Raw genomic sequence first — 27,913 nt, 5'->3', positions numbered from 1 at the left:
TTGACTCCTCTGCCTGCCCTGCTCAGCTGTAACTGTCCTGTTGGACCACTCCAGCCAGCCCTGCCTCCATCTCACCAAAATAAACTGTAAAAACCGTTCTCTGTCTCCAGATTGTGTCTGCATTCTGGATCCTATCTGTCAGTTCCTGGGTCAACCATAACAAGCTCCTTTGGAGCTGTCTGGATTGTCTTGGTGGCTTCCCTGATTATTTTCCTTCTTGCACAGTTAACTCAGGGTTTGAGAACTGCTTACCCCAGACAGATTTATCTTGCAGTACCATACTGTTTATATTTTTATTGATGGAAATGAAGTCCAGGAAATATTTAGTGACTTGAAAATGCTCATGTATCCATCCCTTGACTTGTCAAAACGAAACTGGCTGTAAAAGTGATTAGTTAATGGAAAGTTGTGAAAGTGTTCAGTTCACCATTATATGTACATTTTATGTAGGCATTGTTTGATTTCAGGTATCTCTTCTGAAGCTCAGAACATTCCTCTGTATCTATTCCTGTTTTTGTGGACTCGGGGTCAGATGCTAATTTAATGCCTTCTTGTCTTGCCAGGGATGTGCACCTTAAAACATATCACCTCCTGCACCCTCTGGTGGTCAGGGTTGTGAATGGTGGTTCCTTGGGTCAAATGTCCCTCCGGTTACAGTCAGTTTAATTAGGTGTATCTGAGATCCACTCTAAATCTAACAGTTTTCATGTTTCTGATAATATGACTCACCCAGTGATTCTGGGGCACCCCTGGCTTAAGCAGCACAACCCGAATTTCAGTTGGACTGATGGACAAATTAGGTCTTGGGGTCCTATCAACATGCTACTATGACCTCGCTCTCATCTTCAGTAAAGCTAAATCCAAATCTCTTCCTCTTCATCCTGACTCTGATTGCGCTATCGACCTACTCCCAGAAACCAGACCCCTAGGGGTAAATTGTTTTCTCTGTCGGCGCTGGAGCAACAAGCCTTGTCTGAGTATACTGAAGAATTGCTCGCTGTGGGGCTAATCTGCCCATTTTCCTCTCCTGCTGGGGCCGAGTTCTTTTTGGTAGAAAAGTAAGACAAAACTTTACACCCATGCATAGATTATTGGGGTCTCAATGACGTCTCGGTTAAGAACCAGTACCCTCTCACTCTTATGGCCAGTGCTTTTGAACTGTTAGAGGGGGCCAGGGTTTTCACAAAATTAGACTTACGTAACACACCTATGGGTCATGATGAGTACTTAGTTATGCCCTTTGGTTTCATAAACACACCCGCAGTATTCCAGAACCTCATCAATGACGTCCTCCGTGAGTTCTTGAATAAGTTTGTATTTGTGTATCTCAACAATATCCTAATCTTCTGCCCTGATGAGGAATCCCACTCACAACATGTACAAGTAGTACTACAGAAACTGCCCGAGAATCAGTTATATGTCAAGGCTGAAAACTGTGACTTTCACATTCCCTCAGTGTCCTTCCTGGGGGTTGTGTTGGCTGAGGGGAGATCAGAATGGATCCCAATAAAATTGTGGCCGTAGCTAAGTGGGCCATACCTCGCTCCTTACAGGAGTAAGGAGGTTTAAAGATTCCTAGGCTTCACTAATGTCTACAGAAAATGAATCAGAAACTTTAGCTCTGTAGCCTCACCACTGCACAAACTTACCTCTTCCCACCGGCTGTTCATCTGGACCACTTGTACAACCCATAAAAAACACAGATAAACCATAACATTGTGACCACCTGCCTAATATTTTGTAGGTCCCTCTACTGCCATCAAACAGCACTGTCCTGTTGAGGCATGGACTCCACTAGACCTATGAAGGTATACTATAGTATCTGGCACCAAGATGTTAGCAGTCCATATTTTTACTGGATCAGATCACAAGGACCAGCCTTTTGCTCCCCACAAACACTGATGAACCTTGGCCACCTATGACCCTGTCTCCTGTTGACCAATTTTCCTTCCTTCCTTGTACCACTCTTGGTAGGTACTGAACACTACAGATGGGAATATCCCACAAGAGCTGCAGTTATGGAGATGCACTGGCTCAGTTGTCCAGCTATCACAACGTGGTCCTCAACAAAGTCAATGAAATCTTTACACAGCTCCATTTTTCATGTTTCCAGCACATTAACTTTGAGGACAAAATGTTAACTTGCTGTCTAACTTATCCTATCCACTGACAGGTGCCTTTACAAGGAGATAATCAATGTCATGCACTTCACCTGTCAGTGGTCTGCAGTGATATGGCTGATAGGTGTAATTACACTGTTGTCTGCCCCTTCTGTAATTTGTGAGAGACATTTTGGAGACCATCTAAAGCCATAAATATGTATTTAAGGAATCTCAGTCGATTCCCAACACCTCTTTCTTTCAGCAGACCTACACGTCTGCTGTGAAACACGTGAAACAAGCCAATCTGACTGTCAGCCAGGAATGCTTAATGTCCAGCCGTGAGCGATGGCTGAGTGCAGCGATGCCTTCAATATTCTGGCAGCAGAACAGGCTCAGGGTCAGGCTCAGACTGGTGTCCAAAGCCTCCTGACAATGCTTATGCAAAGGCCATGATCTATGCACACAAGAAAGCAGGACAGAGATGCAAGTCAGGGGACAATGGTCTCATTGTCTATCTGAGCCCAACAATATCATACAAAACAGGAAGGGTCACACCATCAGAAATCTCAAGACGTTACCACCATGAGTCAACAGAGTCTGCAGTCAGTTTGATATTAGCAGCTGAGTTTGTGCTTCAGAGTTTAGCAGTGCTGCTAGCAGAGAGATCACCTTTGGTGCGTTGGGTTTGAAAAGGAGACAAAAAGAGACTTATGACTGGTATCTTACTGTACCTGATAGGCTCCTGGTCCTCCTTGTTCTCTTTACTATGAATGATCTTTATCCCACTTTTCCTGGCTCGCGGACACCCTGAGAGACTGCAGATAAAAGACAGCGTCATCACACTGAAGTAAGCAAATGTATGTGTGTATGTGTGTGTGTGTGTGTGTGTGTGTATGTGAGAGAGAGAGGGAGGCAGGTGGATGATGGGACAGCTACAATAAGAAGGGATGGGTTTGCCCATGAATGTGTGTTGTACCTTCTGTGTGAGGCGTAGTTGCCAGTGATATGTCCCGAACCATCGCACCCTGGTGTGGGGCACCTGGGACAGAAAGGACAAAAACGACTCAGGGCCTACAGCAAAACTGACATGTGGAAGGTTCTGCTGTTTTCAAAACGGTACACTCAGAAATAGATGATTCTAAAATGTATCATGAAGAAAATGACAGCACCCATTTCTCAAACAGCTACTGCATTTATTTATTTATTAATTTTTAACGTTTTGCATTATGCAATCTAACCAATGCATATTTCTGCTAATGCCCTGAAAACATCACAGAGTAATACGGGAGCTGCTGTTTACATGCATCACACCAAAGGAGGAGACTTCAAGGGCATTTGGGGGATTTATTTTCATGGTGTTTCATTGCACGTCTTCCCCCAATAATTCCAGTTATGGAAATTGAGAAGTTTTTACAACTAATTCCATCAAATTCCAGACTCTTCTGGATCACCAGTGTGTATGTAAACATATGTAGTTCTTGACACTTTCTGTGGCTGCATGAACCAAAAGCACAACATGTACAGTATCAGCAAGTCATCCCACGTCTTACTTGAGCTCTTGTGCGTTGTTGGCCAGCATGCTGCGAATACTTTTATCAGCTAACGGACAACCTGAGAGACTGGAAAATATACCAGTAAAACATTAGTTACAGGAAAATTGAAAGTGGTTCATCAGCAGACACAAAGAGAGAAACATGCACACATAAAAACATTCAGTAGGAAAAAAGAAAAATAATGCAAGTGCACGGAGCTGATTTCATAAAGTTAACCCTCTGAATATTTGTATTCATAGGTCTCATTACAGAAGTACAACTCCAAAAGTACATGAAAGAAAAGACAGGCAGTGCTTCTTCCATTTACTGTGACTTATATTTCATTGGAGACAATATGAACCAAAGATATTTCATGTTTTATTAATATACATTCATTCCTGCATTTAAGGCCACATTCACATAAATAAACAAAAATTGGCACTCTATAGCTTTTGCAACTTTGTAATGTTCCCATCACTTTTCGCAACATTTAAAAGAAAGGGTGTCAAAATACAACCCCTCGTCTATGTCATGAAACCTGGATAATGGATCAAGTAGAGGGTTGAAATATGATGGGGGCGTTGTGTGCCCCCTGGTTGCTACAGTAACCAGGAATGTGAGATGGCTAAAAGGGCTCTGGTTAAACAAAAAGTTCTCAAAAGTGGATCACGCAGAGGAGGTGATGATTTGTAACTCGATATCTGTGAAGACGGATGAAGCCTGCATCAGGTTCTCGGACCCCGATCGTCTGGGATACCCCAGTAATCAGACCAGGCTAAGGCTTCGTCAAGGACCGTGTGTTTGTTGGTGTGCAATGGCATTCTCACATTAAACAAACCCATGCACAGGTGTCTCTGGATGTATTGTGGATGTAGATATCCCGTCTGGGAATTAAACAACAGGTGATCTTCCTCGCCACAGAGGGACTGCAATGACTTAAAACACATTTTGGAGTTGAGGATATCCAGCATTGAAGTATTTCAGGTATTGTTTTCTCCCATTCTTCCTAAAGACATGTCTTAAGGTGTGCAATAGTACAGGGTCATCATGGTTGCATTTTTTATTTCAAAATTCTTGGCACATTATTTGTTTGGGACAGATCAAGCTTACAGGCAAACCAGTCCAGTAGCAGTACGCTCTTCTTGAGTGAGGCTTTTTGCATCAATGCTGCATCAAAGAAATGTAAATTATCTTTGCCAAGGGCACTGACACAAACCCAAACCATGACAGACCCTGGCTTTTGGATTTGGTGTCCATCCATCCTTCCATCTGGCAATTTTCTAAACCCACTTATTCAAAGGATCAGGGGGAGATAGTCTCATCCCAGCAGTCCTTGAGCAAGAGTCAGGGTACACCCTGGATAGGCTGCCAGTCTATTGCAGGGCAGACACATGTAGACAGACAAACACATCCGCACACTCTCTCACACCTATTGTCAATTTAAAGTTGCCACTTCAGCTCATGTGCGTGTATTTGGAAGTGGGAGAAAGTCAGGGTCCCAGTTAACCTTGGACCCTCTCACTGTGAGCCAACAATGCTTACCATTAAGCCATCGTGCTACACATTTCTACTGTGTGATGGTCCAACCCAGATGGCACCAAGCCCAGAGACATTGATGCCACTTCTGGACATTGTTAAGATAAGACTTCTTTGTTGCACAGAAATTATTTAAGTGGCATTTGACAATATAACTTTGTATTGTGGTGCTTGCCATAGGTTTCCCAATGTCCCTTGTCCCTTCCCTTGTCCATATGATTATATCAGCTATTGATGAATGGTGGTTCTTGATGCAGTGAAATCAGAAATCACGTGTTCAGCTTATGCTTGCACCTCTTGCCCTTCATGCACTGAAATTCCTCCAGATTATTTGAATTGTTTAATGATATTGGGCCTCATGTATCAATGTTGCACACTTGTGGCGTAAATTTACAGCGTAAACTTGAAATACACCAAAGTCGCCGTGACATGTATCAAGCAGTGCGCACCTGCCCATTTCTGGCATACGCCTGACGTGATCTTGATAAATGCGGCGGTGGAAACGATCGTAATTATAATAAACACGCCCATAAATATTCAGACTCCACTTCAGACACACCCTCATTTTACGACATGGAAGCCGGGAAGACGGCAAAGAAAAAGAACTCCACCAATCATGACGCGTGCCAATAGAGCGTCAAAAGCGGCTGTCGTATCAATTGCTTTGTAGTATATAATCAGTAAAGTGTTACAGTGGTCCCTCATTAATCGCTGGAGTTACGTTCTAAAAAATAGCCCATAATACGCGAAACCGCGATGTAGTCAGTGTTATTTTTTACAATTATTATAGACGTTTCAAAGCTGTAAAACCCCTCACTACACAGTTTATACACTTTCTCAATCAGGCATGAACATTTTCTCACTTTTCTCTCGTGTGTAAACACTCTCAAAGTTCAAACCTTAGTAGGAAAATAATACCAAACTGTTTTCAGGCCCAAACATTTGTTTGAGAAATAAAAATAGAACGTTTTCCTATAAATAATTATGATGGCATTTAGAACTAACGAATTAATTTTAACGATCAACGAACGAGGTCGGACACATAAGAAATTATTAATAGTGACTGACCAGTATGTCACAGATCGCTCCTCTGCGTCCTGACGCTGCGCCTTTTCCCACTCACATCTCACTGCAGCAGGTGTGTGTTTCCGTGTGACAAACACAGTTATGAGTAGTTGTTGGCGCTCTTTTCTCTTCTGGGCAACAAGATTCTTATAAACAGATACGCAGAACACAGAACAGTGTAAAAAAAAAATGCAAAATTGGACTAAAAACTCAGAGACTCCAAGGCCACGACAGGTGAACGGCGTTATAGCGAGGGACCACTGTATTCTCTTTTCACATGTCAATAATTCTTGACATGTGGATATTTGCTCGCTCAATTAATAAGACACGCCTAATCTGTCAGATTTCTTTATTTTTTAAATGTATTTCTGTATTTATTTTATTGTGACAACTGAATGGAGACGATAAAACCTGGTTGCAGCACGGGTGAAGTAAGGGAATGACAAAACTACAACAGTTGTTATTATCAATTTCATTGTCTACAACGATCACACCACATGAAGTTAAGCTCAGCGCTGCTCTGGCTCCAGGCTCGAAGTCTGGAGAAAAAGGCGAGCAACGCTGTCTTTGCAGTCAGCGCTGTAGCCACGGATCGTGCTCCATAACAATCCCGCAACAGCGGGATTTGTATTGATTATTATGTAGTATAATCAGGAAAGTGTTATTTATGTAACATATGCATTGATTTGTATAATGGCACTGTTTATCATGTTGATCATCTTCATTTTTATGTGGATTCCAGCGCTGGTTCATTTTGGTGTATAATTTACACCACCTCTCGACCTGGTGTATATTTTCAGCGCAGCGTACGTCAATGACCACATTGATAAATGCCAAGTAGCGCAGCCGTTTTGGCGTACACTCCACATACGCTCAAATATCGCCATACGCAACGTTGATACATGAGGCCCAGTGTGAGGAACATTGCGCTTAAATTTTTCATTGTTTCCCAAGCATTTATAGACATCTTTTGCAAATTTTTCCTTCTCAAAGACTCAACCTTTTGTAGATACTGTTTTTTGTACCAAATCATGATTATAATTACCTGTTTGCATTGCCTGTTAGAAACAGCATCATTCTTTATGTACTTTATGTACTTATTCATTCATTTTCTGCTGCTCATCCAGGTCCAGGTTGCGGGATGGCAGTAGACCAAGCAGCTCATCCCACACTTTCCTAACCTAGGCCTTGTCCTTGAACACTTCCCAGGAGATCCCGAGGTATTCCCAAGGCATATGGGAAATATAAATAATTCCTCCAGCATGTCCTGGGTCTTCTCCAGGCCTCCACCCAGTTGGATGTGCCTGAAAGACCTCCCTAGGGAGATGACCAGAGACCATCCTCAACCACCTCAGCTGGTTCCTTTCGATGTTAAGAAGCAGTAGCTCTTCTTTGAGTCCATCCTGGATAGTCGAGCTTCTCACCTTGCCCCAGAGTGTAAGCCCAGATACTCCACATAGGATTCTAATTCTCACTTTTATCCATGACCTTGTTCTTTTGGACATGACCATAGGTGAGGAAAGGAGCATAAATCGACTGAGAAAATGACAGTCTTGCCTTTTTGCTCAGCTCTTTCTTCATTGTGATGATCTGGTACAAAATCAGTACAACATCAGAGGCTGCCCCAATCTGCCTATTGATCGCAAGTTCCAACTTAACCCCACTCGTGAAAAAGACCACAAGATACTTAAACTCCTCCACTCCCCTAACCCAAAGGGGACAACCCACTCTCGGATCCACCGTTCCACATCCAGGACGGAACCTACATTGCTCCTCCTGAATCTGGGGTTCGACTAATGGTCTAAGTCTCCTCTCTAGTACCCTGGCATAGGCTTTCCCAGGGAGGCTTATTTATTACCTCATTAACCCTAAATCGTACCCGTCCCAACTTTTTTTGGAATCCAGGAGGGATTTTGAGTAGAGTTTTTTGTTGCAGGCCTGAAATGCAGGAATAGATGCACTCTACCACTCAAAACGTAGGACCTGCGGGGACGTGGGTCCTAACCTTTGAGTGGTAGTAAATGCAAGAATCAGTAAATGCAAGAGCCAGTGCAGGGCATTTTTTTTCCTTCAGTTTTGCATTTTCCACATCATTCCAACGTTTTCTTATTTGGGGTTGAATTCAATCATGAACTACTCAATATTCAACCAAGGAAATACTCTTCACTCATACTTTGAGTTAATTGGCTGAATCCTGCGATTGTTTAGGGGAAATCTCAGCCTACGTACATGAAGCCATGCCAGCTTCGTTGACTGATATCATTCAGTCCTTGCAGACTCACAGCGTGACACTCAGCAGGTTTGCTCTGAAAGCGAACTGCTTTGTCTGCATTTTACTGTGGGCCTCCAGGAATCATGTCAGCTCAGAAGGCTTTACACAGGGCCAGTAGAGAAAGACTTTCCAGCGTATATCCAATCCATAATTAATTCAGACTCTTTAAGATACCCATGTTTTGGAATAGTCAAAGGGTTAACGTCCACGAGAGAGAGACAGAGCACCGTGTCTCTGCAAATGTTTGACAGCGTAGTTGAGGTAAGCTGAAAACAATAAAGAGAAGTAGACTAAAAATCCACCAGGAGAAAAGGAAGTCACACCTTCGATGTGAGGCGAAATTGCTCGTCAAGTGACCACTTCCATCACACCCCGGTGTGGGACATCTGCCACCGGAAAAATAGACAGATTTATAAGCCCAAAGGGAGGAGAAGAAAATGTGAAGATTGCAAGAAAAAAAGGGAGGTTGCTTTTGATTTTTTTTCAAATGCCTTGTTTTCATTGTTTCCAGTTTAGCTTCACTGTCTGTGATTAACACTGTGGTGATGCATCTGATCTGAGATCAGCTAATGTGGCAAATTGTTTTTTTTTTTTTTTTTTTAAGATTAAAGAAGTAAAAACATTGTTGACAGTGCTCAGAACAAATGGATAAAGCTGTTAAATAAAATCATATAGCAAGCCAGTGCATGATGAGGAGAGGAAAAGGACGGGAACACAAAAGGAAAGAATGGCGGGGGGGTTTTATGGGTGGGGGGTTCTTACGTTATCAGGTCCTTTTTGCTCTCCTTGCACTGCACATATTTGGGTTTGGGACTTAGCATGTTCACGTCCGTGGCGTATGATCGATCCTCCAGCAGGTCGTGGAAAGGATCCAGATCGTCCGCCTACGATTGGGCGAGAACAAAGGAGGGAGGGTTATTATTTATTTTTCCACACCGTCTTCACCCAATGTGACTCTTTCTGATAAAAGTTTATATTTTAAAGCTGCTAGTAACTTTGATCATGACCGTGTGACTTGTCAGAAAGCTTGTGCAAGTGTTTGCTGATTGAACATCGCTAAGTGTTTTCCTCATTACCTCTGCCAAGGAGTAAATGTTTTTCAGCCCCGTGTGTTTCGCTCATTTGTGTTGGTGTCTGGTTGTTCAGTGCATATCTCAAAAATGCATCAACAGATTTTAATTAAATTTAGTGGAAAGGAAAGCCTTGGGTAAAGAAGAGTTGATAAGATTTAAAGACAGATGTTGAAACATGGTAATTTTTAAATCCGATTTTTTTCAAAGCCTTCTTTTCATTGACATATTATTTGTAATTATAGTGCATCCAGAAATGTTTCACAGTGCTGCACTTTTTCCAGATTTTATGTTACAGCCTTATTCCAAAATGGAGGAAACTCATTTCTTACCCCCCCCCCCCCTCAAAATTCTACACACAATTCCCCATAATGACAATGTGAATTTTTTTTTTTTTTTTTTTTTTTTTTTTTTTTTTTTAGATTTTTTGCAAATCATGAAGCAAAAAAAAAAAAAAAAAAAACTAAGCTCAGGTGCATCCTGTTTCCACTTGATCATCCTTAAGATGTTTCTCTAGCTTGATTGCAGTCCACCTGGGGTAGATTCAGTTGACTGGACATGATTTTGGAAGACACACACGTGTCTACATATAAGGTCCCACAGTTGACAATGCATGTCAGAGCACAAACCAAGCATGAAGTCAAAGGAATTGTCTGTAGACAGGATTGTCTCGAGGCACAAATCTGGAGAAGGGTACAGAAACACTTCTGCTGCTTTGAAAGTCTCAATGAGCACAGTGGCCTCCATCATCCATAAATGGAAGAAGTTGGGATGCACCAAGACTCTTCCTAGAGCTGGCTGCCCGTCTAAACTGAGCAATCTGGGGAGAAAGTCACCTCCCTTAGTCACGGAGGTGACCAAGAACCTGCCGGTCACTCTGTCAGAGCTCCAGCATTCCTCTGTGGAGAGAGGAGAACTTTCCAGAAGGACAACCATCTCTACAGTATTTCACCAATCAGGCCTGTATGGTAGAGTGGTAAGAGAGAAGCCACTCTTTAGGCACATGGCAGCCCACCTGGAGTTTGCCAAAAGGCACCTGAAGGACTCTCAGACCACAGGAAAGAAACAATTGCTGGTCTGATTAGACAAAGATTGAACTAATTGGTGTGAATGCCAGGCATCATGTTTACGGGAAACCAGGCACCAGCCCTACAGTGAAGCATGGTGGTGGCAGCATCATGCTGTGGGGATGTTTTTCAGCAGCAGGAACTGGGAGACTAGTCAGGATTGATGAATGCAGCAATGTTACAGAGACATCCTGGATGAAAACCTGCTCTTGACCTCAGACTGGGGCGACGGTTCGTCTTTCAGCAGGGCAATGAAGAAGTGGCTTCAGGACAACTCTGTGAACGTCCTTGAGTGGACCAGCCAGAGTCCAGACCTGAATCTGACTGAACATCTCTGGAGAGATCTGAAAATGGCCATGCACTAATGCTCCCCACTGAACCTGATGGAGCTTGAGAGGTGATGCAAAGAGGATTGGACCAAACTGCCCAAAGATAGGTGCACCAAGCTTGTGGCATCATATTCAAGAAGACGAGGCTGTAATTGCTGTTGAAGGTGCATCAACAAAGTATTGAGCAAAGGTTGTGAATACTTATGTACATGTGATTTCTTAGTTGTTGTTTTTTTAATAAATTTGCAAAACTTAAAAAAAAACTTTTATGTTGTCACTATGGGGTATTGTGAGTAGAATTTTGAGGGAAAAATGAATTTACTCAATTTTGTAATAAGGCTGTAACATAGCAAAATGTGGAAAAAGTGAAGCACTGACTACTTTCTGGATCCACTGTAGGTAAAGTAACATTCACTCCTGCTCCACTTGGTTTTGTGTAGTTGCAGAGGACAGTTAGACCTTGGCAGAGGTATATAGTCTACCGAGGGCTCTCTTGTTAATACACAAGCTGTACACTAATTAATCAGGACACAATGTGAAATTTACTAATCTGTACACATGGGGTCCATGCAGACTCAATCAGAACTTTGAAAATTGTCAAGTATCTGGCTGATAAACCACATATCCCTTTGAAAGACCTCTTTTTTGCAGACAACTTTTCTATGTAAAAAAATCAATACCTACTCCTACTACCTGAAAGAACTGCTCAGGCAATTCAGTAGTTTTTGGAAATTGACATGAAACAAAAAATTTCAAGCTCAAGATTCTTTCTTTGCCACATGCCTAGTTATACTTTGAGAACGTGCAGTGCAATGTACTCCTACACACATGGATGGAGTGTGACCAGATACCATTATAATAAACTGGGATAACAAAAATTATTACAGCATGTAGCTCACAGTCTGTAATCAAACTGGATCAAACTAAGGGAAATTTTGGATAACTGTATAGGTGACATTTACAAAGAATTTCAGCTGAATAAGTAGAACAGTGCACAAAATATATCAATGAATATACCCCTGGGGTTCACTTGGATCCCAGGCATACTGATTAGGGTTAAAGAGGGACATATGTAACTAAAATTCATGAATAGTAAAGCAAATATGTCTATCATCATCACATAAGAAGTTGCAGTACATGCCATTGAGCTAAACTCCAAAGGGACATGAAAAAGTCCCAAGTGTGGAAGTAAATAAGCAGTGGTGACCTTTGCAGTCACCAGATCTAGACTTTGGTGATTGAAAGTGACAAAAAGCCCATTTAAGTCTACATCTAACTTCAACTGCATTCTTTCATTTTCTGCACCTGCTTACTCAAATGAAAGTTTCCAATCCACCTAACCTGCAGGTCTTTGGATGTGGGAGGAAGCTGGAGCACCCAGATGGAATCCACGCAAAAACAGGAAGAACATGAGAACTCCACACAGAAGGACCACAGGTGGGAAGCGATCCCACAACCTTCTTGCTGTGAGGCAACAGTGCTAACCACTAAGCTGCCCACTTCAACTGCTTCTACTCCTAATTTCTATGACTCATATGATGACTATTCTTTGCAACAATTCGAGATATTCCCAGTAGGTGACAGAGAGGTCTATGGTATATTCAAGGACCCCACCCAAAAAAGAAGAAGAAGAAAAAACAAAAAATCCAGTTGTTTATTTAAATTGTTCTGGTGCATCAAAGTTAACCAACATGTTGTATTAACACTTTTTTCCTTCTTACATGCCCTTTTAATTTGGTGCATTAGAAGATAGCTTGTCATTTGCTCACTGCATTTTAAAGAGTACGAATACAAAGGATGGAGAAGCACAATCTACTTTTTCTGGGTCAGACTCAAAACTTCTCAATCACCCCTCATACATTCTAAAGATTTTCAAAGCCAAGGAAAACTCAAATTGTACATTCAGTATGTTTTTTCTCATATGTCTTACATATAGGCATCCAAACCTGCATCTTTTAGATAGATTTTTAAAGTTATTAGATGATTTTCAAAGCGATGTAGACTTGCTCCGTGATGGATGGATGGAGAGAGAGAGAGCAAAGTGAAGTTGTACAGTTCTATAATAAAAGTGGGTTGTGTGTCACAGCTCATCAGTAGATAATGCCTGACATTTGATGTACAGTTCTTCATCCGTGTATATGCACACTGACCAATTTTCATTTGGCTTTTAGGATTTTAAAATTAAAAATATTACTGGTCTTGTTAATATTCTTTGCATGCACATCACGGGGTAAAGCGCCTGTCACATGTAGTATCTCAACTACTGTACATGGTGAACTGTGATACGCTTTGTTTTTGCCTATGAAATATCCCTTTGACTTGTCTGATGATGGATTAAGAGCAGGTGAGGTTGTGAGAGAAGGATGGCGTTTCTGCTTGACTGATGATGGATTAGTTGCAGCTGTGCATGTCAGTCAGTGAGACAGATGAACAGTTTATGCACAGAAATGTACTAAAAATCAAAGACGCAAGCCCTAATTTTCTGATCGTTTCACAGCGGTTTTGCTTTAAAACTCACGTAACTCGGTCACACCTGCCCACAGGCCTGCAGAAATCAACTTCTATGAAGTTAGCAGCGACAGAAAATGAAAGCAAGAGAAATGAACGAGGTACACAGTGAACGAGAGAGAAAGAGAGAGAGAGAGAAAGTGTTAATACAAAGAAAGTTACGACATCACTAAATTAAACTTTTATTTTCTGACTGGATACTGGTGGTTATGTTTTAAAACTTAAATAATATGGTCACAAATCCACACAACACCACGGGAAGGATTTTGTAGTCAAGCAGAGGTCTTCTTCTCTTTTCCTCTGTCTCTGTCAACCAGGGCTGCCCAATGTGGGGCCTCAGGGCTGGATCTGGACTGAACTCCCGTTGTTGTGGCCCTACATTAAAACTGACAATTTCTTTCCATATTAATAATAATAATAATAATAATAAACATACTATTATGAATGAATGAATTTATTCAGCACACAGACAAAAATGACAAATTAACCTCACAGCGAAAACAAAGAAAACAATCCGACAAGGCGCCCATGTGACTGAAAGGATGTGGACAGAAGCAAAAGCTTATAAACGCCCACCCTTTTAACCAAAAGAACAAAAAATATATATGAATATGTATACATATATACAAACCCATGATAACTGATACAAAATTTAAAGTAATCACAAACTAAGATTTCAAAACACAAACATGCAAACAGCAGTGGGCCATGCACAAACCCAAAAAGCCAAAACAAAATCGATAAACCTAATTCATCATGCTATAACAAGTAATTCAATGATTTCTGAAGAGGCTTTTGAAGCCAACCAAGTTACCGAGCGACTTTATGTTATCTGGGCACAAATTCCAAATATTAACACCTTTAACAGAAACACAATGACTTTTTACTGTAGTTTGAATCTTCAGTTTTTTAAATAATAATGTTCCTCGCAAATTATGACTGGAGTCCCTCATTTTGAATAGGTCTTGGACATGTTGTGGTAAAAGATTATTTTTTACTTGAAACAAAATTTGTATTAAGTTGTGGTCAATCAGGTCCCAAAATTTTAAAATGTTTAAACAGACAAACAATGGATTTGTTGGCTCACAATATGGTTTATTACTAATAATTCTTATGGCTTTCTTTTGTAGTAAGAATACTGAGTTTGCATTCGTTTTGTAGGTGGTTCCCCAAACTTCAGTGCAATAGGTCATATACTGAACTAGTAATGAATGATATAGTGTAACTAATTACGGTTGGGGGAGGAAGTATTGTGCATTGTACAAAATGGCAATAGCTTTTGACATTTTTGATTTAACATAATTTATATGTGTTTTCCAACTCAATTTCTCATCAGTAAAAACCCCAAGAAATTTGGTTTCATTTACAAGTTCAATTTCAATATTGTCCACTAGTAAATTTCTTGATAAGTTCCTGGGTTTATTTCCAAATATGATACACTTAGTTTTACCAAAATGAAGCGATAATTTATTTGAATCAAACCATTCTTTGAACTTTTGTAGTTCCCTCTCCATCAAGTCCAGAACCTCTTCCAAATGATCCCCACTACAAAACACAGTCGTGTCATCAGCAAACAAAATGCAACTCACAAATTTTGAAACCAAACATATGTCATTAATGTACAAAAGAAACAACAAAGGCAAAAGGACTGAGCCCTGGGGCACCCCACATGTACACTTCAAAAATTCAGAATTTACCCCACCAACATGAACATACCTATTGTGCAGATAACTTGCTATCCAATCGTAAGCTAGTCCTCTGATACCATAATTCGATAGTTTATCCAGTAATAAGGTGTGATTTATGGTAATGCTTTCTGTAAGTTGAAAAAAAAAATGCTACAGTATATTGCTTGTTTTCAATTGCATAATATGTTCCACAAAATCAATCACCGCCAATGAAGTAGTCCAATTTTTTCTAAATCCATATTGTTGCTCAATTAGTATGTGATGTTTAGATATAAAATCATTTAATCTCTTAATAAATACCTTTTCCAAAATTTTTGAAACTGAGGTAACAATGAGATTGGCCTATAGCTTGAGATAACATGTTTGTCACCAGATTTGAACAGTGGTATTACTTGAGCTATTTTCATTTTGGAAGGAAATCTCCCAGTCATTAATGACAAATTACAAATATAAGCTAGAGGCTTAGCAACACAATCAATAATATTTTTGATCAAAATTATGTCAAAATTTTTGCAATCTGTACATTTTTTTCCTTTTAGTTTATGAACTATATCAATTATTTCGTATTCATCAGTTTCTGAGATAAACACTGAATCCAAACGGTTATTTGTTATTGTACTGTTATCCCAAGAACGTATGTTAGAAGGTACTATTGAATTTGCTATTTTTTCCCACATTAGCAAAATAATTCTTAAAATTATAATTAGAAAATCATTATTAAAATGATCTACTATGCTACTATTCCTTTTCATTAACAATTGTTTCAGTATTTATGTAAAAATATGTTGGATAGTCTTTGATAACTTTTATTTTTGATGATTTCGTTTAACTTTTTTTTTTCTTTTTTTTTACTGTGTTTTATTGTGCTTTTATGGTAACTCCTTGAGATTTGCTTGTCAAATGTAAGTTTACGGTAGCTCCTTGAGATTTGCTTGTCAAATGTAAGTAAATATAAATGAATAAATTTTACAATATATTTTATAATATAAATAAATAAATAATAATAATAAATGTTATAAATAAAATGTATTCTTCTTCTTATTATTATTATTAACCCTCTGGGGTCAACGCCGTCGTATACCATGGCTAAGACCAAACTTTACTAAATTATAAATAACTTTTTAATGATATGAGATAGAAACTTACTTTTTTCTGAAAAGTTAACTCCGCGGACTTTCGAGCCAACCATCAGCCATCTTTGTACTCCACATAGAAGCTGTGTGATGACGTGCGCAATGTGAGTGTCCAATCGGAGTTGGTTCACCGTCACATGGTTTTCCAAAATCCAATCGTAGGGCAGATTTACCTCATGTGAAAAGCCAAAGATCGTTTTCAGGAGTGATATGTTGCTAGTTGGCCCGTTTGAATAGCCCCCTGGGTGCTCCAATGAGTACATACTATTAGTACATACTCAGTGCGCCCTGCGCTGTTATGCACAGCGATCAGTGAAAGCAGGAGCAGACGGAGAGCCTCTGATGACAATCTCACATGCTTAAACAAAGAGTGTGTAACTATCAGGATAGCTCGACTAGTTTGCATGTGAATGTTACTGGATAACTCTGTTGCTTTCTCTGCGTAAAGCACTGTTTACCATATTAATGGACAAAAAAACGCATAGACCATTTTGTATATATTGTTCAAAATGTGCATTTGTGTTTATTGTTTGTACAGTCTTTCACACAAGACCTCAAATGACCTTTATAAAGTGCCAAAACAGTTGTTTATTATAGTTTGCTGTGTGTTTTGAATAAATGTGTGTGGAAAATAATTTTTCGCTTTATTTTTTCCTTGCCTATTTTTGATTGTAAACCTTTATTACACTTATAAAACACAACAAAAACATGTATATTCTGAAAGCACAGGTTGTCCTGAAAAAAAGAGACATAAAACGTGATTTTGGGATGCAGGGAGAGCTGTTAACAGCAATAATAAAACATTTATGCCAGGCGAGTGAACTGTCCAAAAAATGCCCTCGGACCCCAGAGGGTTAATAGCTTCCAAGTACCTTTAATGTTTGTTTTATTTTATTTTTTTTTTCAAAAAATCATGATCGCATAATATTGGTAAGCTTGTTTTTGTATGTCTTGTATTTGCTCTTGACCTGAAATGTTCTGAGTTTTAAGTTTTAAAAATTCTTCTTACATGCATTCAGTAGGATTACTATTAAGCATACTATTAGGAATAGTAGGATTAATAGCTGGCTCCTTTCAACACAAAGAAGCAGCGACTCCACTCCGAGCTCCTCACAGATGACTGAACTTCTCACCCTATCTCTAAGGGAGACACCAGCCACCCTCCTGAGGAAGCCCATTTTGGCCGCTTGTATCCACGATCTAGTTCTTTCCGTCATGACCCAACCCTCATGACCATAGGGGAGAGTAGGAATGAAGATTGACCAGTAGATCGAGAGCTTTGTATTTTGGCTCAGCTCCCTTTTCATCACACCAGTACGGTAGAGTGAATTCAATACCGCTCCTGCTGCGCCGATTCTCCGGCCAATCTCACACTCCATTGTCCCCTCACTCGTGAACCAAGACCCTGAGGTACTTGAACTCCTTCACTTCGGGCAAGACCTCATTCCCTACATGGAGTAGGCAATCCATCGGTTTCCTGCTGAGAACCATGACCTCAGATTTAGAGGTGTTTATCCATATCCCAGCCGCTTCACACTCAGCTGCAAATTGACCCAGTGAGTGTTGGAGGTCACAGGGCGATGAAGCCAACAGGACCACATCATCTGCAAAAAGCAGTGATGAGACCCTGAGCCCACCAAACTGGAAACCCTTCTACCCCTGACTATGCCTCAATATCCTGTCCATGAATATCACAAACAGGAGTGGTGACAAGGCGCAGCACTGGTAGAGGCTGACCCCCACCAGAAACGAGTCTGACTTACTGCTGAGAACCCAAAAACTCATTCTCTCGCAGCACCTCCCACAGTATCTCCTGGGGTACTCGATCATACGCCTTCTCCAAGTCCACAAAACACATGTAGACTGGATGGGCATACTCCCAGGCACCCTCCAGGATCCTTGTGAGAGAGAAGAGCTGGTCGGTTGTTTCACGACCAGGATGGAACCTGCATTGTTCCTCTTCAATCTGAGTTTCAACTATCGGCTGAATATGGGGCCCACCACCCCAGTTTGCCACTCCTTAGTCACTGTCCCAGACCTCAACGCAATGTTGAATAGATGTGTCATCCAAGACAATCCCTCCACACCCAGAGCCTTCAGCATTTCTGGACAGATCTCATCAACCCCCGGGGTCTTGTCATTGCGAAGTTCTTTGACTACCTCACTGACTTCCACCAGTGGAATTGATGATAATCCTCCATCGTCTTCCAGCTCTGCCTCTACTATAGAGGGTGCTCCGGTTATTATTTATTGAAAATTTAATTTCCAATTCAGGATGTTAATTTTATTATAATTATCGTTATCCTGCACAGTAAATTTTGCTGAGTAAAATATACTCTGCTGGGATAACATTTGGTCCCAGTCTAAATAGAGTAAATTACACTCTATTAAAGAGTGAAATCAGCTCTACCGTCTTGTCAAATCAAGTGTTTCTACTCCAATAACAGTTGATTTTACACTGTGATAGAGCTGATTTAGCACTGTGAGAGTATATTTAACTCTATTTTGACTGGGACCAAATATTATACTGTGTGGCAATCCCTCTGTGGCGAGGAAGATCGTCTCGATCAATTCCTGGATGAGATATCGACATCCAGAGTCAATGTAGAGACGCCTGTGCTTTGGTTTATTTAATATGGGAATGTTGTTGCACACAGACAAACACGTGGTCTTTTATAGATCCTTGGCTTGGTCTGATGGCTGGGAAATCCCAGACGATCAGGGTCTGAGAACCTGCTGCAGCCTTCATCCGGCTTCATGGTCATTTGGTTACAAACCATCACCCATCATCTCCTCCACCTGATCCATTGTGGAGGACTTCTTGTTTCATCAGAGCCCTGTTGGCTGTCTCATGTTCAGGGTTCCTGTTGGGTCTTCATGGTCACAGTAGTGGCCACAGGGTCCACAAAGTCCTCACTGTATTTGATCCCAATAGACAATTCGCTACTTAAACCCAGGTGTTACCACGCGGATGAGGAGTTGGATTTTGATTTAATACTTTTTAGCCTGGGGGTTGTCAGAGGAATTTGGGCATTTCTTCTTGCAACATATGTCTGGCTTTAATGTTACATGTAGCTTGAAATGAGTTTGTAACTTTCATTTTGTTCATTTCCAAATCCTTGGTCTGATGGTCACCAAGGCCACAGCTACTTGTATGGTCACATCAAGATACCAAAAAAACAAAACAAAACTACATTTATTGTAAAAAGAAAAAAAAGAGAAAAGAAACCAATGCACCAAATGACACATTCCCATTGAATGGCATGCTGCAGAAGAGAAAGAAGAAAAAACACTGAAGAGCTTTTAGTGTCAAACATAGAAAATAAATGAGAGGAAACTACCAGACATGATTACAGGAAACTACTGGAAACAACATAAAATAGCCCAAATATGACATGCTGGCAAGTTGTACTGAAAGCAATTTGTAGGCTTGAGGTTGAGCTCGATTTTCAGCAGTTGTACCTGGAATGGGATTTGTTTGAAACAAGAGTGTCTACATTTTCTGCTGTGGATTGCGAGACTCCAGAACTGGGATCCAAGATTACAGTTGCCAGACTGCCTTCGCTTCATGTTCACACAGTTGATGGTGTGTGATATCACACTCCACTTCAGAACAATTCAGTTAGTTACCGGGGCTTATGCTTGTAGTGTAATGATGTAAGCTCTAGATGGCACTGTGGTGCAGTCACAGGCTGCATGTGACTGTTTTTGAGGCTGTGCTTTGTCTGCAGTGCATGCAACCAGGGCATGGCAGCTGTTGATGTAAATCCCCTTTTCCTTTCTTCCACGCTTGCTGTGTATGTACAGTAATGCTCATAAAAAGACAGGTCCAGATACAGACCAAATTACCCAGCATTCAAGCTGTCTCGGAATGCATGACGCCGGGTTAGCCAGCAAGGTTTTCCAATTAAAGCAAGCTCAGGCTGGGAGCCGGAACAATGCATGCATACAGAGATGCAGAAAGGAAAGAAGAAAAAAATCCTCAAAACAGAATGTGCACACACATGCACGTGTGCATACACACTGCCAAAGACGACTGAGACCGGGCTCACACACGCACACGCGCGCACACACACACACACACACACACATACGGATGCACCCAGCAGCGGCGCATTGATTTCCAGCAGTTCTTTGATGAGATGAGCTATTCTGATTCCCTCCCTAGGTGCCAATTTGCATAATTCATTTTGGAGAAGAGCAAAATGTAAAAACAGAAAGCCAGCACGTGGGTGCATGAGCACAAACCGCGGCACATACCTCTGTGCGCAGCAATGCTGACTTCAATTAACATACACATTCATTAGGCTTCCCTCAAAAATCCCTGATAGGACTTTCGAGTGATTCCAAACACAACAGCAAGTCAGATGGGGAAAACGAGAAACCTTGAAGACGCTCAGAGGGCAAAACAAATGTTTGACTTCAAGACACCGTGTTGAATCGCTCTCTTGGAGGAGGATCAGTTAGGTTGGACAAGTGATGCCTGACAATCCTGTCTACTTCCACAATCCTACTGCTTTATCCATGTCAGCACCACAAAGCCTGGGGAAATAGGGCAGCGCAGTCTCGTTTGAACCCTGCATGATATCCTGGGATTTGACCACATATGGGGACCACCGTTCCCATTGCGCAATATATACACACAGCATAACTTCACACGGAAAAATGGTGTACTGTTTTGTTTTCGGCTGCAATCACCGAAACAGTCGCGAAAGTGTTTTTTTTTTTCTTTTTTTTCTTTTCTGTCCCCAGTGGAGAAGGGACACGAGGCAAATGGGAGACGTCATGTTGGTAAGTGTTAGCCTACACAGCTAACCAGAGTAACTGTGTTTTGCAGCTGCGCCAGCAAAACCACCTCGGCATGTTTGAGCTCCAGGTCATAAACAAACCGCAACACATGTCCACTTTACCACTGCATTGTCACTTTTTCTTTGCATTTGCACTTTGTTTGCATGTAAGTTGCCCAACAACAGAGAAAATGCTGTTTTTGTCCCCAGAAGTAGAGAAATTGTATCATATGCGTCATATTTTACCCCCTTAGTGCCCACCCTCAAACAAGACTGCGCTGCCAAATTATATAACGGCTGAGTGGATCCTTGTCATTTGATTGGTGGCTTGTATATGTCACATGACATGGATTATTCGGAACATTTGTCATTGTGTTTCACTGACCATGCAATAGTTCTTTTTAGCATGCAATTTTGGTGTTATATGAAATGTGCTATTGCACAACCCGACCACCGTGCACACTGACACTACTGGGGGCGGCATTTAGCTAAACATAGCAGAGTTTGTTTTGCTGCCGGACGACGATTTGAAGGAGCTAATTGACATACGATACGATATATGAGGGCTGTCAGTAAAGTATAGGTCCTTTTTATTTTTTTCAAAAACTATATGGATTTCATTCATATGTTTTTACGTCAGACATGCTTGAACCCTCGTGCGCATGCGTGAGTTTTTCCACGCCTGTCGGTGACGTCATTCGCCTGTGAGCACTCCTTGTGGGAGGAGTCGTCCAGCCCCTCGTCGGAATTCCTTTGTCTGAGAAGTTGCTGAGAGACTGGCGCTTTGTTTGATCAAAATTTTTTCTAAACCTGTGAGACACATCGAAGTGGACACGGTTCGAAAAATTAAGCTGGTTTTCGGTGAAAATTTTAACGGCTGATGAGAGATTTTGAGGTGATACTGTCGCTTTAAGGACTTCCCACGGTGCGAGACGTCGCGCAGCGCTCCCAGGCGCCGTCATCAGCCTGTTTCAAGCTGAAAACCTCCACATTTCAGGATCTATTGATCCAGGACGTCGTGAGAGAACAGAGAAGTTTCAGAAGAAGTTTGTTTCAGCATTTTATCTGGATATTCCACTGTTAAAGGAGATTGTTTTAATGAAAGACGTGCGGACGGGTCCGCGCGTCAGGACGCAACCAGCGCAGTGCGGCGGCACAGGAAAAACACCTCCGTGTTGATAACCATTTGTAAAATCCAGGCGGCTTCTGATGGCTTTCAGTGGAGTGAGTATATGAGAAATTGTTTAACACATGTTCCAACTTGTCCTTAAGGCTTCCAACAGAGGTGTTTTTCCTGTGGCGGAGCGTCGCGGCGGCTGCTAGCCGACGCTGCAATCCGCCCGCACGTCTTTCATTAAGAAAATCTCCTTTAACAGTGGAATATCTGGATAAAATGCTGAAACCGACTTCTTCTGAAACTTCTCTGTTCTCTCACGACGTCCTGCATCAGTAGAGCCTGAAATGTGGACGTTTTCAGCTTGAAACAGGCTGACGACGGCGCCTGAGAGCGCTGCGTGACGTCTCGCACCGTTGGAAGTCCTTAAAGCGACAGTATCACCTCAAAATCTCTCATCAGCCGTTAAAATTTTCACCGAAAACCAGCTTAATTTTTCGAACCGTGTCCACTTCGATGTGTCTCACAGGTTTAGAAAAAATTTTGATCAAACAAAGCGCCAGTCTCTCAGCAACTTCTCAGACAAAGGAATTCCGACGAGGGGCTGGACGACTCCTCCCACAAGGAGTGCTCACAGGCGAATGACGTCACCGACAGGCGTGGAAAAACTCACGCATGCGCACGAGGGTTCAAGCATGTCTGACGTAAAAACATATGAATGAAATCCATATAGTTTTTGAAAAAAATAAAAAGGACCTATACTTTACTGACAGCCCTCGTACTTTATTGTCCCTAAAGGGAACGCTGCTAATTCTTCTAACACACACACATGCACACACACAAAACAAACTTTGGGCTCCTTTTTAAAGTTCGTGTTGGACTGTTAAGCACCAGTGACAAACATAAAAATGTAAATCCCTTTTCTGTTATTTATAAATGAATAAAATATCAAATGACAAGGATCTATTTTCTCCCCTATATAAAACAAATAATGAATGATCTCCATTCTTTCAATGGAATGAATATTTAATTCGGTGAAAGCAAGAACGTACCATTCAACTCGGCTTTGCCTCATTGAATGGTACGTTCCACCTTTCACCTCATGAAAGATTCCTACCATTGAATTCATAAACATTCATTATTTGTATGTTATCCAACATTAGCAAAAATGTCATTTCTTTTATTATTTGCTCACCCAACATTAAATGTGACAATGATTTTGATATGATATGTGCTGTAATATGAATGGAAAGACAATAAATAAATAAATAAATAAATAAATAATAATGGGGAAGTAACATTCAAAATGTGATTGAAAAAGCCACCATGTGTTTAAGGGCATATATTTTATTAATCTTTTTAGATATTTCAAAGTAACATTTAAAGGTGTACCGCCACTGGGTTTTCTTAATATTGAAGTCATAAAAGGAATTTTCTTTGGTACCACTATAATTTTATTCCTTAGCCTTTAAATAATGGATTGATAATATGACATTGCCAGTATAATCAGAATTCGTGCTGTGTGGAGAAAAAAAACCCAGGAAGGGATAAAATTCAAGCAAACAGATAGGCATGAACTACATTCAGTAGTGATCATAGAAATGACATAGATCATGTGTGGGATGCTGGGAAGCACATGGCAACAGCCAATCAGAGTAGTTTGTCAGGGTCTGTGGAATTTGAAAGGCTGTACATAATGATTTTACCAGCCCCAAACATTCTGAAATTAAAATGTAAATTATAAAGAAACACATTCAGAGTTGAATATTTTATGGTTACAACTGAGGAGATTTGCTAAATTGATTTTTTTTTAACTTATTACATTCACATTACCAAATACTGTGACCTTTTTTTTTCTTTTTTCTTTTAAAGATTTTTCAGACATTTGTGAGTCCTTTGTCTCTGATGGTATGGTTGCTCAGCAACCCCATCCCACTCTGCTTTGATACACACTGAAGTCCATAAGTATATGGACATTTCCCATCCCGCTCGCCCCAACACTCTACTTTACTGTACACACAGGTGCATATGTTTTTCTATACATTTCCCCATTTCAGTAGTAGGTGAATGGTTGCTAGGTAACAGGTCCATAAGTATTTGGACATTTCACCATTCTCACTGCTTATTAGGTGAATGCTTTCTAGGCAACCAATGCTTTCATCATCTGTCTTTAAAACCATCAATAGCATCAAAGATGCCAATGAGTCATATTAAAGCCAACTTTAATCTTCCTCACTGAACATTGATCTTGACTGATCAATGGTTGTATTTACCATATTTTGTGGAATATAAATTCCACCTGTCAGAAAATACCTCTTAAAAACATTTACAAGATGCACCAGAGTGGAAGTCACACCTTTTTTTTTCTGAATTACTAGCTCTTTAAGTTGTGATTTGTGCACATTGTGTGGGCCAAGCACTTAGTGTGCTTGTTTCCAGAGCAGAAGGTTGCCGGTTCAAGACCGCCCCTGTCCATTCCCCATGTAATGTGGAAAAGTTCCCTGCAATGGATTGGTGGCCTGTCCATGGTGTACCCTGCCTCTCGTCCAGTGACTGCTGGGACACTCTCCAGCTCCCCTGTGACCATTAAATATAATAAATATAATAAAAATATAATAAACACAGGACCCCCAAAAACGAGTACCCCCCCCCCCCCCCCAAAAAAAAACAAAAACAAAACAAAACACATGACTTCTATTCTGGAAAATGTCAACTTAACATTAGGAACTAATCTTTGCTCAGTATGTTTTCAGTATTTGTACATTGTGGAAAGGAAGGAAGGAAAGAAAAGGGACTGTGTATGTGTGTGTATATATATATATATATATATATATATATATATATATATATATATATATATATATATATATATATATATTTACACACACTTACTGGCCACTTTATTAGGTACACCTTGCTGGTGCTGGGTTGGACCCTGTTTGCCTTCAGAACTGTCTTTGTTTATTCAAATTCATGCCCTGATTCAGTCACAAGGTGTCTTGTAAATACGACGTATACGTTTGTGAACATGACTTGTTTCTGCATCTGCTGCTCTGAGGGACAAGTGTTCACAGACTGAGTGTATGTGTCAAACAGCACAGATGGGCATGTCTCACAGCAAAAGCAGGAATCCTGATGTGGACTTTTGTGATACAGACATTTAGAATGAGCTGTTTTATGCCTAAATTCAGCAAAGCTTTTTTCATGCACAGATGCAGAATGTCAAGACTTTGGAGCACGGAGCTTCCGCTCTTTACCTCTTTCTCATCCTCGTCTATGTGTTTGATCTTTGTGTAGTCTACCGGCAGGTCCCAGCAGTCGGCGGCGTCCCCAATGCCGTAGCAGCGGGAGCCCAGCAGGGTGGCTTGCCTCTGCGGGGACATGGGCTCGAGAGGAGTGAGCACCGAGTCCCCTCCGCCGCCGCACAGGCGCTTGCTCATACTCAGGTCCAACGTACCATTCTCATCGACATCAAGACCAGGACTCTGCAAAGTGCAAGTGGATGCGTTTGGACATTTTTGTTTGTGCGTGAGGGGTCAGGGCACGTTAGTGCATGTGGGAAGAAGGGGCGTGTTTATGATTAGGATGCACACAAGATAAGGAGGTTGGGATGGAGAGAGAAAGGGATGAGAAGAAGAAGAATTCTGATTAATTTGCAGTCAGACATATTCATATTGTAGAATCAGATCTGGGCAAAACGACTGAAGACATTTTGCCCAAAGTCTGTCTGGGATAAAAACATGAGACACTTGCAGGAACAATGTGACTAGGGATGGGTATCGAGAACCGGTTCCTTTCGGGTATCGTTAAGAAATGATTCGATCCACCACATCAATAAGCTTTGTGCTTAACGATTCTGTTATCGGTCCTTCAGAGTGGCTGTTGTTTTGGCGGGTGTTTGTCAGGAAAATGATCATTTCTCTACATTGATTACAGACCCTGCAGCGGGTCCTTAATCAACTTTTCTGCAGCGCGGCTTTGCTTTGAACCTTGAACCAATCGAAGCAATGGTTCGCAGATTGAAGCAATGCTTCGATCGATTGCTTTGTTTATTTCTTTCTTTCGCTTAATTTTCCCCCGCTAAAACCCTAAAGAACGTACGTCTGTGAGTATTATTTACCTTTTCTATGTTAAACCGACCTGTTATGGTCTTCTGAAACAGTTGATAGATGTATTTTATAACTTAAAAAACGGGAGCGATGCTAACGCGTTAGCATGTCTATGGCATTTTCAATGTTAAAAGTTAGCATTTAGCAATTGCAGCTGTCTTCACGTTCGGGTGCATTTGTTTTCAAATTGTAATATTCCTTAAATTTATTTTTGCTTATATATTAATAATCTAATGATTATTATATACAATTTTAGAGAAAGAGACAAAAAGAACCTGAATAAAACACAACAGAAAATATATAATAGCAACTAACAATGAACATAAATAAATACATACAGAAATAAATGTTTCCTGTGAACACCTAGTGACTCTTACACCTCCATTTCATCCTTGTCTTATTTAAGTTTAATCACAGTTTGTTTCGGTCAAACCATATTTTCACTTTGTTAATTTCTTCAGTGATTTCCTCCAGAACTTTCTGCCAAACTAGAAAACTGCTGCATCCTTGTAAGAGCAGAATACTACTGGAATGAATCTGAATAAGGAAAGTTGTTTTGTTTTTTCTCACCTAAATGGATGCTGCACTCACTGCAGTTTATTGTCTGGAATAGTCCCAGATTGCATTTCAGAGCTTCTAGAAATGAAACATTTTTGTGCAGGTGGTGTTGGGGGGTAATTTTGGGTTTCAGCTTTTTTTGTTTTTCACCACTTTCATCCCTGAATATGAGTTGTGATTCACTTTTGTGCGGATTAAAGTTACTAACTGGGACTCCTTTCTCATTGCGAGAAAGAAACAAGAATCGTCCTCCGTTCTGTTCACACAGCTCCAAACATTGCGCGGCTCTCTGCCAAGTCAAGTTAGAACGATAGAATCCAGTCTGAATTAATAACTTCAAAGCGAAACACAGTTTTGTTTATTTTTATTTATGTCCAGAGATCAAGGATACAGTGACCAATTTCATATTTATTTACTTTAAGACTCAAGGAAATACATAGAAAACCTGTAAAGCCTACTTTTAGTACAAAATTCATGAGGTATCGATAAGGGAATCGATAAGGAATCGGATCGATAAGCAGAATTGATAATGGCATCGATATCGATAAAATCTTATCAATACCCATCCCTAAATGTGACATCATAAAGAGTCCACAGAAGAGGTCGTCACTGCTGAAAGATGAATGCATCCCCCCGTGAACCCCTCCTTCTCTCTTTCCCTCGCTCTCTCTCGTCTTCCATCCCTCTGTGGTGTGTTATGTACAGCAGAGGAGTGTACATGTGCTTGTGTGTGTGTGAGCTTAATGTGAGTGGACATCGCACGGAGGCAGGGGCTGAGAGTTAGGGTGGCGATCAGACCTTTGTCAATCCAAAAATCGAGGCATAACTCCTCTGGACTAAAGTGTGCCACATGGACAATGACTCACTCCTCACAAAAAACATTCTCTTTGCCTTTCTTGCCCATGCACATGAGCATGCAGCATGAAGGTGAACACACATCCTCAAAGGGTTCCGCCTGACGGAGGCTCATGTTTGTGTGTATTTGCCAGCCTGTCCTTGCTCTCAGTATCGTTCTGCCTAATGCTTTCTTCTCTGCATCCCTT

The 27,913-nt window shown here is 40.9% G+C and overlaps 1 protein-coding gene across 6 annotated transcripts in view; it reads right to left on the bottom strand.

The window, feature by feature from the left end:
• The window catches only part of myt1lb (myelin transcription factor 1-like, b), a 430,716-nt gene that overhangs the window by 8,063 nt on the left and 394,740 nt on the right, over positions 1-27,913 (bottom strand). For 4 of the 6 annotated variants that reach the window (XM_034194911.1, XM_034194910.1, XM_034194915.1 and 1 more), the window contains 5 exons: positions 25,461-25,688; positions 9,270-9,391; positions 3,653-3,721; positions 3,079-3,141; positions 2,834-2,917 (listed from right to left, as the gene is read on the bottom strand). In XM_034194911.1, the coding sequence (XP_034050802.1) occupies positions 2,834-2,917; positions 3,079-3,141; positions 3,653-3,721; positions 9,270-9,391; positions 25,461-25,688 (566 nt within the window). The remainder of the gene's footprint in view (positions 1-2,833; positions 2,918-3,078; positions 3,142-3,652; positions 3,722-9,269; positions 9,392-25,460; positions 25,689-27,913) is intronic. The other 2 variants (XM_034194914.1, XM_034194916.1) reach the window with 2 other exon arrangements.

Source organism: Thalassophryne amazonica, chromosome 19 (genome assembly GCF_902500255.1).
Source record: "Thalassophryne amazonica chromosome 19, fThaAma1.1, whole genome shotgun sequence".
NCBI classification, from domain to species: Eukaryota; Metazoa; Chordata; class Actinopteri; order Batrachoidiformes; family Batrachoididae; genus Thalassophryne; species Thalassophryne amazonica.
This window is presented reverse-complemented; position numbering and strand designations above follow the sequence as displayed.